The following is a 21,921-nucleotide window of genomic DNA, read 5'->3' as shown; positions in this document are numbered from 1 at the left end:
ATTCTGAAGGAGCACCATTTTTTTACCCTAACATAATATGATTTTAAACTATGTTACGTTAGAATAAAAAAACACTGGTTTTGCATTCATATGTGTTAGTTTTGTCTGCTTTTTTACATTATTTTTTGCTGCGTTCAAATTATAAATCGCTTCAATGATTTTTCATCTGTTTCATAAATTGCAATCAAAAACATTCTTGTCAATATGGCCAATCTTTCACGATAAACGCCCATCTAGCTGAAACCACTGTCAACAATTTTACCCACTCTTTATCTGTGCCTAAATCAAAATGTAGATTCCATGAACAAAGCTTCTTTCTTAGAACTGCATGCCTGTGGAACTCTCTACGACTTGCCTGTTTCCCTCCTGACTTCAACATGGATGTCTTCAAGTCCAACATAAACAAATTCCTGATGACCCGCCCCCTTAAGTAATGACACTTTATCAAATCTCCAATACTAATGAATACTGTAACACTATCCCATTGATTACTGTACACAAAATAACCCTGATCCCTGAGTGGCTTCTGGGCCTTGATAAGTGGTGACCTCCATGTAAAAAAAAAAAAAAAAAAATATGGATCCTACTTTGTAGAAGCACCCATTAAAATCTATTTAATTTTACAATTGCAAATTAAGCAAAGAGACGGTTTATATTATTTACTCTAACTCTGAAAATATTACAGATGCTATAAATAATAAATAATAGGCTGATTTTTTGTATTTGAAAAAATTGGTACTGATACAGAATGTGGACTGTGCAATATTTTTTTTTTAAAAAGTATTTTCAAATTAAATTTAATTATTTTTTAAATTGTTTGATAAAAGTGCAGAATAGTTAACAACTCCCCTCCTCATGTTAAGAATGAGTTTTTAAATAATAACGTTATTATTTCAGCATAGTCCATATTCTGTATAAATACCAAAAAATCATTGTTTTAAATTCTAAAGTCTGTTGTACTTTTCTGAATTTTAAACTCAATCTGTCATTGCCAGCCAGTGTCTGTTTGATGTAGATCACAATGAACAGTCATGTTATGCTTGCAAATTAGCCACTGGGTCAGAGGGTCAAACTTTGCACCTTCTGCCACTAGGATCAGGGACCCAACCAGTTTGAATGAAGTATAGTTTGATTCAGTCCAACTCTCCCAAGCATTACCTCCTGTTTTGGGAGTAGGGATTTGTTTTTTGCTGCTCACCTGAGGTTCCCCTCTACATGAAAATACAGACAAAGGTAAAATTTTACCCTTACACCATATGCTAACACTTTCCTCCCAATCCGATCTTTGCTATTTGAACCTCTGGTTTGAGAGGAACTGGATTTCCCACCGTCTTCTCAGTGCAAGTCCAGAGTTCAGCCTAATTAAAAATAATAAATGATGATACCCATCACAGAACGAAAATGTCATATTCCAAAAATCAGATAAATTGATCAAGTTTTTTTTATATTAAAAAAATTTTTTCTATGATTTTAAGCGATTTTAATAGTAAATTGTAGCCATTACAAGGCTGATTTTGGTCTCAGTAATTCGAATTGAGTTGTCTCCCTTTATTAAATATAGTGAATCTACACAATATTCTCATGTCCTCATAAAATTTGTTGTCTGAGTTAAAAAAAAAAAAAAAACCCTACTTGATCAATTTACGTAATTTTTGGAATATGATATATTGCAGCTACTGTGTTGGGTTTGTGCGTGGTATGAGCACACGGATACAGGTTGTGAGGAGGAGACAGTGGAAAAATGATTGCCCCTTTTGACTTTGTTTTCTGTAGACAGAGGGTGACACTAATTTCCCCTTTTACTTCTCTCTCTATCCACTTCTATTTCTTTCTTTCTCTCTCTTTTCACTTCAACTCAATCGTGAACACATGCGATATCACTTTGCTCAAAAAAATGCACACAAAATAATTTTGCACCTGTGCACACATTCGAGATAAGATGATTTAATTTCATTGTAAACATTAATGGATTAGAATGAGCAATTCAATTTTCCTTATAACTTTAATAAACTTATCAGAACTATGCCTGATCACACATGTACACACACAGAGCTTATGAAGAAGAACCTGAAGTCCTACCTAACTAATATTTCTGGTGAACCAAGTGCAAAAGAGATCAATGAGGATACTAAAAAGAGCTCTCGGTTGGTTTCAATAAAAAGCAGGGCAATGTTAGGCAGCTGGTTTGGCTGCCCCATACCCAACGTTACAATCCTCAAAGGAAGAAAATTAAAAAAAAAACCCAAAAAACACACATGCTCTTATATTTTTTTCACTGTTCATAAATAACTGTATTGTTTGTATATATGTAAGAATTACATTAAATCTTGAAATTTCACCCTGACCCCTTACTACAGTAGGGAGCGGGTAAATAACCCTGGTCCTCGGCTTACAAGACCGCTTAGGTTAGGTGGTTGGGGAGCCAGGAGAAAAGCTTTATAAATAAGTTGAGAATGAATCTAAGTGCACATAATTCAAGTTGATAATTTTCTAATTAAGCAAGGAACCATTTGGGGTTAAAATAAAAAAATGAGAAAATATTAGTTCAACTTCATACCTGTGCGGAAAGAAAATATTTTACAGCAAAAATAATTTTTAAGCGAATTTCAGCTTTTCGAATGTGGTCACCCACGGAACCATTCCCATATTATGAATGGCTTTCTAAAATGTTGATTTGGAGTTATTTCTCTTGCTTCTTCAGACTGTTTCCAAGATGATGATGGGAGATCGTCGATCGTAGTTTAGCCATAAAATTTAATTTTTATTTTTAAAAATAAAACTACTTGATCAATTTATGTGATTTTTGATGCTTGATATTTTCTTTCCATCACGGGTATGTACATAATAAAATTTTTTCTTTATTTTTGTTTTTCATAAGGGGAGGTGGTTCAAAAGTCTTATCTTTACTAGAAAGTTTGGTCTGAAACTCTTTTTTAGTCTTACAGTGTACCCCACTCACTGCTCCAACGATGTCCAGCAAGTGACATCACCAAATTTAGTCGTTGTGGGTCTCAGTTGATCTCCTAGTGTTTGGCAGTCACTCTGGTGAATACCCTGAGTGTTGAAGGGTCCTGTCTGACAGATTAACACTTCCCCTCACGTTTTCAAATATTGAAAGGGCAAATCGTCCGGGATTGGTTACCAAGGGCTGTATCACTGGGGAGCAAAGGTCATTTAAGCCAAAAGAAGAAAGAATAACACTTGGACGACTGGTCTTTTGGATAACATAACAATAATTATTCGTAAAAAAAAAAGTCATAGACTCTGATTCTTCACAAGTCTTAACTTAGATCCTTAATGTTTGGGTGTGGACAGCATCCTTTGGTCAGTCTGAGTGATTTTCAAGTTCATTCACCAACCCTAAGTTCAGGAGTCAGGCTTTCAACAATGTACAGTCCAGTGGGGACCAAAGCAGAGTCTCTCAACCCAGACCAGTTGTGTCTCTTTCTGTCTTCTGACGCTCTTTGTTCTGACTGCCTCTAGCTCACTGTGTTATATCAAGAATCCGAGGTCATAACTCAGCCTATCGTACCAATAGAATTTAACTCCCAATTCTCAATAATACATTATTTATTTCTACAATTCCCAACTTTGGAGAATACATTATCAGACCATGAGTGGCCAATAGACTTTTAGGTTCGCCTCTCTTTTTCTTCTTCTTTATCTATTTTCTACCTCTTCCTGCTAAGATGAATAGGAGTTCTCTCCCTTTTCTGGGTTGGCCCTCGAAATCATAAATGTACTATCTCTGTTTTTTAATCCTTTGTCAGTCTCAACCACAAAAAACGGGTTAGCGATCGTATTTTAATTAAACACACTGCATACGTGTGTGTGAGTGTGTGAGTGATTACACCCCCCCCCCGCCCTTCTTGATAAGCCATTCACCTGCTTGACATATGTTGGGAAACCAGGTTAATAGCATCTTGTCCCTGACATCGTCAAATTCATAATTTGGTTTATGATGACAACAAAAACAAAACTGACAGCCATATCTTCGGAGACCATATTCGGTGAAATGTTTTAAGATGTTTGGATAAAGAGCTATCACTTTTATCATTTATTTCTTCAGATTCCCAGGACAAGTGGAGCTAACAAGGCTTTCTCTTCATGATCAACTCAATAATTTCTTTTTTATCACCTAAAATTACTCAAAGGTTCTCTTCAGAAGAAACAGGACATTTCTTATCACTCCACTCTCTTTTACAACTTTTTACGAACAATTAACACACTTTGAACTCTCTTTCTTTCCCTTTTCTTTCCTTTCTTTTCCCACCATCTGAATTTCACCATTTGTCTCCGTGGCATATCAACCTTTTTTTTTTTTTTAACCAATATTATCAAACAGAACAGAATAGTGTAAAAACCTTACTCCACCTATCAAACAGTCATTTAAAAGTTTTTTACCCCTACAAAAAAATGGTCCGAAAGTCTCATTACTGTTACCAAAAAAAAAAGTTAGTCCAAAAGTCTTGCTATTCCTACCAAAAAGTGGTCCAAAAGTCTCATTAACCTTACTAATAAGGGTAGTCCAAAACTCTTGTTACACTTACCAAAAAGTAAGAATTATAAAAGAAAAGTTGGTTGGTACTTGATAGTCTAATAATTGTGATAGAGTTTTTAAAATTAGGTTGACCACATATTCAACTGATACCAATTTGCGTTTTTTGTTTATGAATCCAAAACAATTAGACATTACTTATGACCCAGAACTATTAAATAACAAATTATTTATTTTGTAGCTTCTGAGAGTCCTCATCGATGGAACCCACCAATGCCAGAAGGTTTTAAAGAATATGAGGACTTGGTGGATGCCGATGTCATCAAAGGAACAGCTTTCAGTAAACAATGGTTATTTACAGTTCTTATGAAACTTATCCAGGTAAGAAGAGATGATTTTTTTTATGTCTATTTTATTAATTCTTGGGTGATACCATGAAGTAGAAGTTATTTTAAGAAAGTCCCACATCATTAATACTTTCTAAAGCATTAAAAAATTATGTGACTTAAGTGATAATACAAGATGATATTGTACCCCTTTCTCTCCAACGATATCCAGCAAGTGATGTCAACAGATTTGTCCGCTTTGGATCTCGGTGGACTGCTGTTAGTTAGGTGCCACTCTCAACGTAGTAACATGAATATTTTTGCTGAGTGATGGGGCCTGTCGCATAAGGGTTAGGCAATAAACTCCCCATAATCCCATTCTTACAGCACTCTTTTTTTCGACTGATTAGCACGTAGTGGACACGCATATTTTGGTGTCTCCATTGGAAAACGAAAAGTGGGCACCCCTTCCTCCTGCACCAAGAATCAGCTAAGGTAGCCTAGTTAGGATAAAAGAAATAATTTGTAATTTAGCACTTTTTTTTTTATTAATGTATAATATTGTAAAATAAAGCGGATAATTTTTTTCTACAAATCTGTGTTGTGTGTCATTTGTCACCACCCAAACAGCCAGAAATCAACACCAAACAGACATCACAGCTAGAGTGACTCCAGGAGGCAATGACCTGAGCTGGACAGCGGCCAAGCAGAAAAGTTCACACCATTGAGATATGTCTTATCATTTTTGAATACCGTTTGACCACACTGGTAATGCTGATGCCATCACATGATGAAGCAAGTAACTCTCCCAGGCAAACGATCATTTGTTCGCACTCGTGAAGCTAGAAACATCCCCACGACAATCAAGTAACGCCCCACCATCAAACGGATGGGTTATACTGAGCTGTTTCTTTGATGAGGGTCCTGGTTGATGAGAGGATCCGGTCGAACAGGTTGTTACTCTCCCCATGTTGCTTTTGTGTATGATCCATTGAGCCCCGGTCTCTCAAGCCACTGTCACTGGAAAGAATAACAAGTCGATAATTGGGCTTGCTGTATAAAAAAGTGATAATTATTCACTGAAAGTTACAAAACTCTGATCATTCATAAGTTTCCAAATCAATATACAAATGTTTGGGGACTGACAACTTTTGTTAGTAAAGTTGGGGCGGTCAACCCTAAATCGGGGGGGGGGGGGGATTCAGTGGCTTGGAGCCAAGTGAGACTTAAATCAAGGGTTTTTTCTCTGAATGGTGTGAGAGTATGTCCTCGAGACTATTTTTGCCTTTCATTATATTGAGAATTAGGTGGGCTTGACTCTGCCTCCCGATCAACAGAATTTTATTTCACGATTCTCAGTAAACCAATCTCGGGCAGTTTTTTTGTAATTCTTAAGCTTTGAAAAAATTTTCCTTTTCCTCTTCTTCCTCAAATTTATATCTCTGACTGCCACTCTCAACAGGAGGGCCCCATTGCCTTCACCCTCCATTAGGTCTCTACCTTTTACCATCACTCAAGTGGCAGAGTCTCTCTTCCTCTTGAGCTTCATTTGCATAATCAAGGGTTTTTTTCAAATGCCATTTGCTATAAGTAAAAAAAATAAGTAAATCTATTTCCTTTTGCACAACCCGGTTTCTCTCTCTCTCCAAGGCCTGGCAACAATTAATGGCCACATGAAATAGTATCTGCTATCTTGTTTTTACTATCCAAAGAAACTCATAACATCTGCCCTGTATTTCAGGTGATCACCAAATAAATTTGACTTCCCCAAGGAATTAGGTTAACTGTTTTTCTTAACAAGAGTGGCAGTGAGATGGGACTTGTCAAATTGCCAAAAGGCACCATTTCTGACATTTCTGGAGACATTTTCTAATCCAAGATACCAGCTTTTTCAGCTTGTATGTTTTTAATTATCAGGGAAGAAAACAGATTTCTTCTTTATCAGTTCATTATATCTACAAATAATTGTGCGTGTATTAAATAAATATAATAATAACCTTTGTTAACAATGCTCTTTCTTTACATCATCATCATCATCATCTAACAACACTGTCACAATACCTCCCTTCCTGGCTCCACCTCTTCCCCAAATGCAACCTAGAGAATTGTTAATCCAACTCACAATCTTTTCTGTAATCAAACCAAATTTGGTATAAATAAACTTTTTTGTTTTTGCTTATATTAAATGGTTTTGTCCGTGTTAAATAAAGACGATACTTGAATTTATCTTCTTATTGTTCTCGTGTAATTTGTTATTTTGTTACACATTTAACTACGTTTATGCCTGACTTGTCCATCAAGTTTTAATCATGAATGTCCAACAGATTTTGTTTTATCGAAGTTCAATGATAAATATACGTGAATACAGGATGTGAAATTGTTAATAAATTGTTAATAACTCTGACACACTCCTCTTTTGTTAATTTTCTTGATTTGAGTTGTAATGACTTTCTTCAGTTTTGACCCTCTTGCTGACATCCATTACTTTTGTGAAATGATTTGTGAATGATAAGACACAAATATGAAAAAACAAACTGGATGAAAACGATTCTATGGAGATCAACATTATAAATCATTTATTTAACAATTTGACAACTGGAAGAATTATTATAACACTCCTCTACTGGTACCGCCCTGATTTTGTCTATGATGGCCTTCTTCAGTTCAGGAATAGTTTTGGAGATTGTTTTGATAGACACTATCGTTAAGATAACCTCATAGATAAAAACCTGAGGTGGGTTGAGATCTGCTTAATGAAAATCCCATTCAGGACCACATCTTCTACTGATTAGATGATCGTCAAAACGTATTCCAAAGAGTAGAATTGAAACGGAGTCGGGGAAAGAAACAAACGATTCATGTACATCGATATATAGCCATTTCTTTGCGACCAGATACGACTACTGGGTATCAAATAGAGCAACCAGGTATGACCCTGGAGTGCTGGCAGTTGAGAAAGGAAGCAGAAAAAAGACTATTGGATATGGGGACGAAGAGGTGCTTGACTTCTACATCGACCAGACTTGACTAAATCTGAAATGTTGTTATTCACTGCTGTTATATGACAATCTCGGACAAAACGAGAGAAATTTGTACTGTGTACAAATGAAAACACTGTTGAACAGGCAGCCGAAACAAAAGTGGTTGGATAGTGTAATGGACAAAGCTTATCCCTCTGATTTACATGGCAGCCACAACAATAAATGAATCCGAGATAAACAGTAATTTTAGCAAGTACACGTCCGAACAAATGTTGTAGACCCATCTATTTTAATTATTATATGTGTGATTCTGAAACATTTATTTGAAACTATATCTTCAATGTGTCTGACTTGAAAGCGACAAGTGATGGAGGAAAATTTAAAAATGACAATGGTCGAAAGAAGGCTTAAGTCCTCAAACAGGTTGTATTTGTGAATTTTACTGATCACAGTGATTTCAAGACAACCAGACTTCATCCTGACTAAGCCTTTACCTATATCTAGTGCAGATCTCAGTTTACAGGATAAACGCAAAAAGAAATGCTGAGTGTAGAGGCGGAAAATGGGTTCTTTTCAGAATTACAAAAATAATAAATGAATCCTTGAAAAACAGTCATTTCAGCAAGTACAGATCTGAACAAATGTAGTAGGATCATCTATTTTAATTATTATATGTATGTGATTCCGAAACATTTATTTGAAACTATATCTTCAATGTATCTGTTCATTGTTGTTCTCCTCCCCAACAAAGGCCTTTTCGCTATGCATGTCTGTCCCACTTACTCAAATATATACAACTAAAATAAAAAGATATTTTCTTATAATAAAGAAAGCAATTAATTTTACAGCACCGGGTCGAGAAGATGTATACATTTATTGAGTCACACTGTTCATAATGTTACAATTAATTGACTAATTATATTGGCTGTAATTATCATCTTGCAGGCAGGGAGGGATGTCAATTTAAACTTAAATTGCTTTTTAGATTATAAGGCAGTCAACATGCGAACTTGCATGGTTGCTTTTTTCATGACTAACTTAAATCTCGTCCTTAAATTTTGTCGCCTTTGCACGTATGACATCGCATCATCTTATGTTACGATATTCCCGAGTATGTATCATGTTAAGAAAAAGAAAATGTAATATGCCAGTCGTGGAATGTTACAACTCAAATAGCAAGTTAATCTAAGGTTCTTTGATCAATACCATCAAGAAATAACCCAGAGCACAATTTGACAGGACAAGAAGAAATGACCACATATAAGATTGTCAGATAAAAAATTCTGACTCTGACTCTTCTTAGAAATCTAACTCCGACTCCAGTTAAAACCTCCGACTCCCACTCCGCGGGTCCTGGATATGACCTTAAACTATATCCAATGGTGAGGCCCCAGCTTGCGGGCTTCGGGGAGTGTGGAGCCACCCTTTAATTGCTATTGCTCCCAGGTCCACTCTAACCTGTTAGGGTCCCAACTATGGGTTAAATAGAAACTGACTTGAAAACAACAAATATATTCTATTAAAAGATTTTTCTTCAAAATAACTGGATTCGGCATTAAATAACCTGAAAAGGGTTGATATGCCGTAAAACAACCAACCAACCCACTCCGCGACCCTGTACTTAACCCACTTTGAATATCGAACACAAGTCTCCTGTCTTATTACAAAAAATAAAAGTTCTTTTTACTATAATGAAAATTCTCTTTTCTATAACCCAATTGCAATTCAGTATTGTGTGTAAATCGTTTATACAAATTTACCAAATTTTACAAAATGTAATTTTCTCTCTTTTAGGAAGTTGATAAACAAAACGAATCTGAAAATGAAGAGAATGAATTTGGCGTGGACATTGATGAAGATCTTCAGGATGAATTGTGCAACCTTTGGGATATGTCCATGAACTCTGTAAGTAGACATTTTTGTGAACTTTCTTTTAGTAGAACGATTAATATTGATATTTTACGAAAAGAAGTTGTTTAGGTCTAAAGTCAAAAAGTAGAAAGTAGCTGACTTTATTTTATATATTAGATATATAAAGATGTGATATAATATGATTGTGTGATAGTCAAACACATCTAACGAAGGAATATTTCCCAAAATATAATACAGATACTCCACCTTAAATAAGTAAGAACACAATACATTTAAAATATTTAAAAAATGTATATATATATACATGCATATGTACATTGTATTTATAAAGATGAATCTGCATAGTTTATTCCACCATTATATCTTAATTTGTTTCAGTTTGTATTCATCCGTTACACCTCTGCATTGTATTGCCTTCTATAAATTAAAATTTTCGGAACTTGTACAGTTTAATCAAGACATTAAAAAATGAAAATATTGTACGTATCCGTTTTGGACTGAAGATCTCCATAAAAAAAAATTTCACTTAATTTGATTGAGCAGTTTTTTTTTACAGCGGAAAAACATGTCTTTAGCCATCTTTGAATTTTTGGAAAACGCCATGGGAGATAACTCAGTTTAAAGCACTGATACTCCCTCCCTATCTTTAATACTAGCTTTTCTTCCTAAAAATCAAACCTTTTGCTCGGTATCATAACAAATTGTTTTTTCGCTGTAAAAAAAACTACTTGATGAAATTAAGTGAAATTTTTTTTTTTTTTGGAGAAATTCATTCCATAACGGATACATACAGTTTAACCTTTTTTTTTCGATATTTTCATTTTTTAATGATTAAACTGTACAAGTATCAAATTTTCTTTATATAATATTTTCTTTTTTCTCTTATTGTTGTTATGGTTGTTTTAAAGGTGAATATATTTAGCAGTTGAATAAATGTGTTAATTTTTAATATCGTTTTATGTTGCACAGATTAACAAAGTTGTTTATATTACTTGTTTTGATCGGACTATTATTCTCATCGTGAGTGTTATTTGTGCAACGTTTCAGCCGGTGTAGCCTTCAACCTTCGTCAGGCATGTTGGTCATTATCTTGGAAAAGAAACAAAAATTACTGGCTCTGTAGATGGTTTCATATTCTTGGAGTTGTTTTTTGTTTTTTGGTCCTGGTTTTGTATTCTTGGAGTTGTTTTTTATTTTTTGGCTATGGTTTCGTACATGTGAGAAAAAAAAATTGGTTGACAAAGGGAAGGCAATTCTATTTAAATTCGACAAGGAATTATCTCCCTTTTATCATTGAAATTTTAAGGAGAGGTTTGTACAAATTTTTTGTTTTTCCTACAATTAGAGGTTCCTCAGAGAGACAAGGTCACTTTTCTATATATATATATATATATATATATATATATATATATATAGAGAGAGAGAGAGAGATAGATAGATAGATAAGATCATTATCAGCCATGTAATGCTAGTTTTACATGCTGACATGTGTTGGACAACTTTTAGGAATTGACTTCCAAATTTCTTTCTAGTCAGATTGTTTTGAGGCAAAATTTTTATCGGTCGAATGCCCTTCTTGACATCAACCCAGTGAGGTGATGGGAACCAGTGTTTTTATCGAGACATCATCTCTAGGTGATTGCCAATTGAGGTTAAACAATTTACATATTTAGTCATTCATCACCCACCAAGGCGAAAAAGTGCTTCCCATAATGACAATGATGAAGATATAATCTAAAAAGTAAAGGCAGACTACTACCACCAGATGGTGCAGTGTAAGCAAATAAATTGATGGTGCATTATTCTAATATCAACAACATTATCAGATTTCCTTCTCGTGATTTTGTCTTAATTAAAATAAGTGCCACAAAATTTGTATTTCACTTGCATAATGTTTAGATATTCAGGTAAAGAAAAGTATTGAAATTTATTTTTAGTTAAGCTTTTTATTTTCTTTTTTCTTTTAGGATGTTGTGGTTTTCATGAGAGAATTCAAATCGGTTGAATTACTTTCAGCTGTGATAGCCAAATCGAGGGCCCCTCGTGTTACGGTAAGTAGAAATTTTATCAGTGCTTCTCCAGTTTTATCCCAATATTAAAAAATTACAATTGCACAAAAATTTAATCCTGCACATACCTCCAAGGTTAAAATAAAAAGGCTGTACACCAAAATCTATGCAAATCATTCCAGTACTTTTGTTTTTATGAAATAAAATAAAATTTTATTTGTAAATGTTTTCTATCCAGTTTTATTAGAATAATTATGTGAAATGTAAGTTTGAGTTATGTCTCTTTGATAAAGGTTGAAAATGTCTGCTGGGAAATTTCACTGATAAAATTAGATTTAAAAAAAAAAAAAAAAAATACAGGATGAATTTGTATAATTTTTGATGTACTATCTTTTTTTAAACCTAACATATAAGTACATAGTAAACTTTTGTTCATTTTACCAGCAGTTTTAAATATTGGTGTGAAACTAGGGAATCACATTTTATCTATATAGATTTACATTTATTTTTTGTTTTTGTTTACCTGAGCATAATTTGTAAAAAAAAAAAAAAAATAATAATAATAATAAATAACAAAACAAAACACCCAAAATGCCAGTCAGTTATGCTTTCAGAAATTTATTTAAACACTGAGATACATTACACTTAGAGTTTTTGATTACAACTAATGTTGGGACAATTAATCTGAATCCGGAACCTGAAAAATCTGAACTTTTATGGGTATCAGAATCGGAAAAGTTTATCCATATTTTTTGATGCCAAAAACGATTCTTTTAATTCTCGCTTTTATTTGATTTTGTTTAAAGCAAAATCTTACACTGCTTGTATACAATGCAATCATAAAAATATTTATTGATTTTAAAACTACCAGTAAAATTAAAATTTATAGATCACCACCGCAAGTGTACTTTTACGTGTGAGAAAATATTTGTACATTTAATGTGTGTTTTTACTGTAATCGGGGGGGGGGGGGGGTACCAACTTTATAGTTAAATATCAAGAGAGTCATAAAGAATCGGAATTGGTAATTGTATCGGAATTAGGGAAAAATATAGGAATCGTCTCATCACTAATTACAACACCTGGTATTCCCAAATGGTCATCCATCTACAGGGTATGAGCAATATTTATTTGCAAGATTATTGTCTAGGAAAAAAGAAAACATGGTACTCATTCAGTTTATGACCAAATCTCCAGTAACTTCTGCTAGGTTACATTGCCAGTGAATGTTAGGCCGAGGAGTTTGAACAATGAGTTCTCAGATAAAGTAGTTGTTGTCCAATTGTCTATTTGAGTTTTTAGCCACACAGTTATTGAAGGTGGAGATTTTTTTTTTCAGTCCTAAAAGGATGCTCTGGACTTACTGACAATAAATCCACCACTGGTTTTTGATGACAGTCTTGTGGCGGCCTTGGAACCGGCTATGTACCTTCATTATTATTTTCTAATTTAAACCCTCACAGATACTGGTGATCCTGGCATTTTTTATTCTTATTGCAGCTAGATGTGTTTATATCTCATTCCACCACACTCCACACAGAGAGAAGAGTAGGTCAGATATATTGAAGCATGGTAAATTTGAAGACTTTGCATTAGTGTTTTCCCATTTTAGTTTAGTTTTATGATCTGTAAATCCTCTTAGAAAGAGTAATACCCAGTTCAAGTTGCCGCACTTCACTGAGCAAACCTCTTCTAACAAGAACTGTTCAGTTGATTTTCTACTGAACAATAATACCTTTTTCATTTAAGGAAATATTTGTTGGTAATTTTGATTAAATCTTGCCTCGCAACGAGACTGTCTGGTGAGAGATGGCTGCAAGAACACATTCGTGATGTTTGTTTCACTGGTTATTCCCCAACACTGCATCCCATTTTTATCTTTGGGGTTATTTCAGAGATAATGTCTATAAAACCAATCGTCAGACTATTTCTGAGCTGAAGACGGTTATCACAGCCAAAATCCAAGAAATGTATCAAGGGAAGACTGTTTTAGAATTATTAACAATTTTGTATGTTTTATCTATGTTACATAATTGATGACCCTAGGTGAAGATAGCGGTTACATCAACTAGTGTTAATGTTGACTGATGTCAAACTAAGTACAGCAAGAAGTGACACACATTTTGAGAAATAAAAAAGTTTCCACGAAAAATAAAGTTCACAAAGAAATGTTAGTTTGAGATCAGATTACCTATGGGATGTTATTTTGTGTCAGTCGGCTAATAGTGCTGTAATAACTGAAGGAAAACTTTGATAGTCGTCGAGAGTGAAATGACTCCCTCTAAGACTCTGTTCACTGTGGTGTCCATCCATTTATCCTTAATATGGTAGTTGAATTAGTTTAGAGAATACTAGTCTCTCTCTCTCATGTGTGAACTATTTCTTTCCAAAAATAAGCACTAAAATCTTTCGACCCTCTCTAGTTTACCTTTTCTATACATGTAAAAGAAAGTGACTCTATTAAGAAACTGAAAACATTACATCTAGATGTGCTTATCATTGAATTGCAATAAAAGAAAACGTGTTGGTTATTGCTGGCTGTAATTTGGTGGACAAGTCAAGTATAGATAAACGTTTCTCTGTACCGAATATGGTTGGATTTTTTCTTCAACCCAAATGAGGCATATTGCCACAACGAAAATGGCTACTATTTGAGATCATGTTTACAGGAGACTGTAGAGACTTGGGCAGCAAGATGTCTGTTTGCATTACATTTAAACTTTTGCATCTTAGTACAGTCAGGGAAGTAGGAAACAGGATAGGAATTCCAAAGCCTAGCAGTCTGAAAGTAGAAGGCTTTACAGCATCTAGGGATATCAACAGTGAAGGGGTGAGATTTTACTGCTTGTTTGGTTAGCTTGAAGTATGTACATTGAAGTATGTACATTGAAGTATGTACATTGAAGTATGTACGTTGAAGTATGTACATTGAACTATGTACGTTGAAGTATGTACATTGAGGGGCATAAGTGCTATGAGTTCATCAGAGCATGAATTGCAGAAATTGTTGTGTATTTAATTCATGATTTCATGAGTAGCATTTTTTTATGAGGCGAGGAGCACTCAGTATTTAAAAGATAAGATTCATTTAGAGAGAGTAATGCCCAGTTCAAGTATCCCAGTCTCACTAAGCAAACTTCTAACAACAACTGCTCAACTGACATTTTTTTTTTACTGAACAATAATGTCATTTTTATTCCAGGAAATATGTGTTGGCATTTTGGGGAATCTTGCCTGCAATGAAACAGTTTGTCGAGAGATGGCTGCTGATGCTAATCTTATGTAAGTACTGTTGAATGATACCATCCCTAAATGCATCCCTCCCAATTTTTTTTCTATCCTTGATCCTACCAGATCAGGCTGTCTAAAGATATCAACTTCCTAACATAAAATGCACCAAACATTGATGCTATTGTTTTTTCCTTTCCCTTTGCAAAACTTGATCACCTGCTGCAAAATCAAAGCAAAAACAATAAAAAAATTTCTGTACAAATCAACCAAATCAAACATCATGAATAAATATTTGAAGATGTAAAATAGTTGAAGCAAAGAAAACTTTTTTCAATATTCAGCATTGAATAAACAAACACCATGAATAAATATTTTCAAATATAAATAACTTAAAGCATAAATATTTTTCTGGCATTAAACTATTTCACTACCGACTGGAAGTCGTTTTCTAAGGTTTCTGTTATCACTTTAGATATGTGTACATTCGTTTGTTCCTTATGCTTATTATAGAGCATTATTAGCAAATATACCCATCTGAGAAACAATTTTATTAGGGAGGTAATTTATGAATATCAGGAATAATAAAGGTCCAAGTATCAACCCCTGGGGCACACTTGCATTAATAGCATATTTTTTGTTGTTTTTAGACATACAGCCATCAAAGACAACTTGGATTTTTCTTGTGTTTAGGAAGGATCTGATCATGTTGAATATTCCATTGTCTTGGATATGTGTACATTCGTTTTAATCTCATGTCTATTATAAAACATTGTATCACCAGCAAATATACCCATCTCAGACACAATTTTATCAGGGAGGTTATTCATGACTATAAGGAATAATAAAGGTTCAAGGATCGATCCCTAAGGCATTCTTGCATTTATATCATGTTTGGACGTATGTCATTCATCCAATTCTCATCCATTCTTTTAACGTGGCTGCAATATTGAAGTCTCTCCTTCTGCATACATCTTCCTATGCTGTTCAGATTTAATCTTCTGAGGTCATCAGACCTAAGCCCGTCTTTAAGATTCAGGTCACACATATATCGTATCATTCTCTTCATACAATTCTTGAAATGTTAAGAAAATAAAAACCAAATAGTTTGAACAATCAAATTCTAATTATTATTAGAAAAGAAATACTAAAAAATAAATTTTAATGAACAGATAAGATCGTCAATAAAAATCTCATCCTAAATTTTATAATGAGTGGAACAAGATTAAAACTCTTGCGTTAGGAGAATGCATTTCTTCATGTTGGCCAAGTATAAACCCAAGGGAGATAACTCGGGTAATTTCCATGCGTCTTTTTTCATTATTATTATTGTTTATTTTTCTTATTATTGCAGTCAAATGGTATTATTGTTATTACAAAACCCAGATGGATTATGTTTGGTGCAGATATGCAGGTAATATTTATACTATTTTCAAAATATATTTTGCAAAACGAAAGAAATTTAGTGGCATAGTTCTGGTTATAAAGTTACAAAACAAATTTAGTGACATAGTTTTGGTTATAAAGTTACATAAAAAATTTAGCGACATAGTTTTGGCTATAAAGTTACAAAACAAATTTAGTCACATAGTTCTGGTTATAAAGTTACATAAAAAATTTAGGGACATATTTCTGGTTATAAAGTTACAAAAAAAAATTTAGTGACATAGTTCTGGTTATAAAGTTACAAAACAAATTTAGTGACATAGTTTTGGTTATAAAGTTACATCAAAAATTTAGTAACATAGTTCTGGTTATAAAGTTACATCAAAAATTTAGTGATATAGTTCTGGTAATAAAGTTACATAAAAAATTTAGTGAGATAGTTCTGGTTATAAAGTTACATAAAAAATTTAACATATTTCTGGTTATAAAGTTACATAAAAAATTTAGTGAGATAGTTTTAGTTATAAATATATAAATTTAGGGACATATTTCTGGTTATAAAGTTACAAAAAAAAAATTAGTGACTTAGTTCTGGCTATAAAGTTACAAAAAAAAATTAGTGACATAGTTTTAGTTATAAAGTTACATAAAAAATTTAGTGAGATTGTTCTGGTTATAAAGTTACATAAAAAATTTAGTAAGATAGTTTTAGTTATAAAGTTACATAAAAAATTTAGTGAGAGTCTCACATAGGGTTTCATCTAATGATACATGTTTTCAACTCAAAATGAAAGAAGGACGAAATCTTTAGTAGATTTATTCAACAACTTAAAGAACAAGATGATAATCGACAAGTCAATGGATGCGTGATGATAATAGTTTGTGATAATAGTTTTGTTTACCTCTCAACTGCCATTGCCGATCTGCTTTTCCAAGGGCAAATAACTCTTTTTCTTGGATCCAAGAGAACTAACTTTATTATTTTTTTTTAAGTTGTAACAGTCAGTGACATAGCTTTGATCAAATTTGCATTGTAATAATTTATTGTAATACATTTTTTTATTTTACTTGTTTTATTAATTTTATTTTATGTTCCAGCTTCGTTCTTTTTCCTTATTTCCTTTGATTTTATAATCTTTTTTTTTTTTTAAATAATTCCTTTTACATGTCCCTTTGTATGCTCCTTTTCATACATTTTTATTATACTCTTTGGTTTTTGACCAGAATTTTTGTGACAGTAAGAAAATATTGCACAGCAAAATCATGTAAATTGATTAAGTTGTTTTATTTTTATATAGAAAATTATTTTTAAGTGAATTTGAGTTTTTCTTTCCCACGTTAAGATTAGTTTTTTTTTAAATCTTGCAAATTTGAATTATTTAGAGTTATTCCCTTGCGCCTTCACTGCTTTCAAGATGATGTTGCAAGATTGTCTCTTGTAGTTTCACCATAAAATTTGATTTTCTTACTTTTTAAGTAAAACTATAAACTATTGATAAAACTATTTGATCAATTTATGTGATTTTTGGGGCATAATATTTTTTTCTCATCATGAGTATGTACATCATACACATTTTTCTTTATTTTTGTGTTTCATATTAAAAATTCTAGACAAGCACTTACCTCTTTTTAATACTATTTTTATACTTTTTTTTTATTATACTGCTTCCCATATTTCTTTTTTTTTTTTTTTTTGACATTCTTTTTTAATACTCCTTTTTTGACATTAGTCTTTTACTCTTTTGTTTTGATAGATTGATATATTCTTGTCTTGGTTACGAAGATAGCAAGTCTTCTTGGATCAATGCTATTAAACAACAAGAAACTGAAATTCTCGAACAAATCAAATTTATTCTGACCAGTTCTACAAATGGTATGATTCCAGTTTTTAAACTCTATAATAATGTTCTTGTTTCGACGTTAGTGCTGTCGTAATATTATTATTCCCTATTTTGAAGCCTAACACAATGTTACTAAAGTTTTTATTTTTGTTATTTGTAAAATAGGAATATTCAATATTTTATTTTTACTTCTTTAATGATGCATTGCTCAGAGTTTCTTCTCCAACACAAAGACCGTTATATATAGAATTTGTTGTGTTATTATTGTTAACCTGATAAAGGATAGTAAAGAGTAAGAATAATTGATAAAGAGACGGTTAAATTTACATATATATATATATATATATTATTTTTAAAACGGTAATTTATGAACATGCATGTTTCGAGGTACCTACCTCTCATCAATGTAGGTACCTCGAAACATGTATGTCCGTAGATTACTGTTTAAAAAATAATAAATAAATAAAAATATTATTTGTTTATGTCCAAATAAAATATGGACGATTTTCTAAGAAAACAGATCTTAAAGGTGAAGACGCTAATTGACTGTATTATCGTTTTAAAAAATCAACAAGAAATCGACATAGATAGATGTTTTGGTAAAATATGTTTATTCAATTATATTTCACTCTTTGGGTATACCGATACTTTTTATTTAGAAGCTCAATGTTTGTTACATATAACAACAGAGCATATATAAAAGCATTATTTTTTCATGCATTTTTTTCTATCTTAGCAAACAATTTATAATTTTTCTATCTCAGCAAACAATTTATAATTTTTCTATCTCAGCAAACAATTTATAATTTTTCTATCTAAGCAAACAATTTATAATTTTTCTATCTCAGCAAACAATTTATAATTTTTCTATCTCAGCAAACAATTTATAATTTTTCTATCTCAGCAAACAATTTATAATTTTTCTATCTCAGCAAACAATTTATAATTTTTCTATCTCAGCAAACAATTTATAATTTTTCTATCTAAGCAAACAATTTATAATTTTTATGCAGAGTACATGCATGAAAAGAGGCAGTATTGACATAATAATAATCGTTTGTGTCTGCATAATGAAATGGATCTTAAAAAATGTACCAAAATTTTAACATGCTGGAGGAGCTATTTTGCATGTAAAATAAATATTTGGAATGTAACTATACTGTTATTCTATATATATATATATATATATATATATATATATATATATATATATATATATACCCGTTGACTATAAAACAATTTGGATAAGCACAGATTTCAAGTCAGTTCTATGGGAATAGTTATATTTTAAAAACCTTTAAGTTCTCAAAACACAACTACTATAAAAAAAATTCTCCTTTCTCTCTCTGTGTACCTGGAGCTAAATGAAACTTCTATTAGCAGTTTATTTTAAAAACTGCCTGTTTATAGAATGCAATACCACAGGTCTGCTTCCCAGTGAGCTACAACATCATCGTTTTCAAGTCCAATGTTAACAAATTCTTGTTGAACTGTCCTTAAATAATCAAATTCTGCTCAGACCCAACCATGGTCTGCAATTCTCAAGATCTTTTCACCATACACCTGACACAATCCATGAACCCATGTCTTTGAATGGCCTTTGGGCCTTGATAAGTGATTTAGTTAACACAAAATTTTTACAATATTTACAAATATATTTCATTTTTTTTTTTTAATCTTTTAAGATGAGGCTTCATAATTTGTGTAGTCATTCTTTTTGCGAACAGTTATCCTCATCTTTATAGTTGTTGTTGTTTCACCACGCTTTGGCTAACTTATCCTCTGGCCTTCTTCAGGTGGTTAACCGTGACGAGATAGGAATGCAGAGTCTTGTTACTGGGGATACTGTTACAAGACTCAGCATTCCTATCCCATTGTGGCTAACCACCTGAAGAAGGCCCGAAAATAAGGTAAAACAGCAACAACTATAAAGATGAGGATAACAGTCCATAGAAAAATACACAAAATTTACAAATTCCATCATGATTAGGTACGGCACAATCATGTTGACACACCAGTTCTCGCTAGATCACTGAAGTTAAGCAATGTTGGGCCTGGCCAGTACCAGGTGGGTGACCATTTTAGAAGGCTAGGTGCTGTATGTACCTTCTGGGAAGTTGAGCGTGGGGGCCAGCACCCTCACCCTGAGAAAAGAACTCCTCACTACAAAAGCATCTGCAAAGTTGTGGATGGCCTATGCCTCTCCAAGGGCTGAAGGCTATGATATGGTATTATGATGAGACATGAAGTTCTAATTGTTTTTGAGGAAAGGCGGGAGGGGGGGGGGTCATGCAAGTTTCGCAAATACTTTTTGGGTTTACTCTATGCTAAACACTCTCACCAAAATAACACATTCACTGATTAAATGTTACAGTTAGTAAAATAAAACAGGTGTGTGTTCAGAATTCCCCCTATATTAAAAACGAAAATAAAGAAAAATTTGTATCTACACATACCCATGATGGAAGGAAAATATTGTAATCCAAAAATCAGCTAATATTATCAAGTAGTTTTATTTTTATAAATAAAATAATTTTTAAACAGTTAATGGAAATTTGTAGGCATTACAACAAAAATCCTGTATGTTTGAATTATGTTGAGTTATTCTCGAGATTTCTTGAGGCTGTTTTCAAGATGGCATTGTGAAACAGTTATTCCAGTGCTTGTTGAGATAGTCGACAGATCGATTTTTTTAAATATGTAGTTTTAAGCAAAACCATTACTTGTCATGTCGAAAATAGTAATATAGCCAAAAATTATGAAAATTCATCAATTAGAAAATTATTTATAGTTAAAAGTAATTTTTACGGAAAATTGGGGGAAATTGCATTTTCCCTAGATGTGAACACTTTGAATATTGCGAATACTGGGGACATACTTATCTCCCTTTTCACCACTGTAATGGCTGATGTTTTGTTTTGGACCATAGCGATAGACTTTTTTGTACTAAAAACACAATAGCAGTAGTTCTATTCAATGGATTTTCATAACTTTTGTACTATTTTCGACATGACAATTAGGTAGTACTGTTATTTTTACTTAAAACCACATATTTAAAAAAAATCGATCAATCGACTCTCTCATTGTTGTTCCTCAGTTAGCCATAAAATTTGATTTTCTTATTTAAAAACAAAACTACTTAATCAATTTAAATGATTTTTGGAATACAGTATTTTCTTTCCATCATTGGTAAGTACATCATGCAGATTTTTATTTTTGTTTGTCAATATAAAAGAAATTGTGGACAAACATTAAAAAAACACTAAAAATAAACACGCTCGTATGCCATTAAACCAAATTAGTTGACAAGTGTTTTGATTACAAATAGAAAAAAAAAACCACCAAACTTTATCATGTGATTTCTTTTTTGCTTGTTTGTTTTTGATTTTGTATTATTTTCTTATGACTTTTTTTATTTGTTTAGTTGAATTGCTTAAAAATACGGGTGAATTGATAAACATTTTGATCGACATTGACGACGAACTGTGTGAAAACTGGAGTGAGGCTTCTCTTCTCACTGCCATGTTTGAGGCTATTAAAGAAATCGGGTAAGTAATCCAGAACAATCTCAGTAAAATAATAATAGCTAACGTCAATGTTGAAAGACTATGGTCTCAGTGCAGAGATGAGGCACAATCAGATCTTTCTACTCCAGTAGTTTCTTCCCCAGAACCGCTAGACTCTGGAATTCCATTCCAGGTTCCTGCTTCCCTAACTGTACTGACATGCAGAAGTTCAAGTGCAACGTGAACCGACATCTTGCTGCCCAAATCCCAACAT

The 21,921-nt window shown here is 32.8% G+C and overlaps 1 protein-coding gene across 4 annotated transcripts in view; it reads left to right on the top strand.

The window, feature by feature from the left end:
* The window catches only part of LOC145292946 (protein saal1-like), a 43,993-nt gene that overhangs the window by 7,330 nt on the left and 14,742 nt on the right, over positions 1-21,921 (top strand). Inside the window, exons 1-8 of one of the 4 annotated variants that reach the window (XM_080139124.1) lie at positions 3,725-3,789; positions 4,740-4,879; positions 9,600-9,710; positions 11,645-11,728; positions 14,889-14,968; positions 16,269-16,328; positions 18,055-18,173; positions 21,566-21,689. In XM_080139124.1, the coding sequence (XP_079995250.1) occupies positions 3,738-3,789; positions 4,740-4,879; positions 9,600-9,710; positions 11,645-11,728; positions 14,889-14,968; positions 16,269-16,328; positions 18,055-18,173; positions 21,566-21,689 (770 nt within the window). In that variant the 5' untranslated portion in view covers positions 3,725-3,737. Of the gene's footprint in view, positions 1-3,724; positions 3,790-3,900; positions 4,011-4,168; positions 4,557-4,739; positions 4,880-9,599; positions 9,711-11,644; positions 11,729-14,888; positions 14,969-16,268; positions 16,329-18,054; positions 18,174-21,565; positions 21,690-21,921 lie in introns of those variants that run through there. The other 3 variants (XM_080139123.1, XM_080139126.1, XM_080139122.1) reach the window with 3 other exon arrangements.

This window comes from Euprymna scolopes, chromosome 14 (genome assembly GCF_053919585.1).
Source record: "Euprymna scolopes isolate OS-2025 chromosome 14, ASM5391958v1, whole genome shotgun sequence".
Taxonomy (NCBI): domain Eukaryota; kingdom Metazoa; phylum Mollusca; class Cephalopoda; order Sepiida; family Sepiolidae; genus Euprymna; species Euprymna scolopes.
Note: the sequence above shows the minus strand (reverse complement) of the source record. Positions and strands in the feature narration are given on the sequence as shown.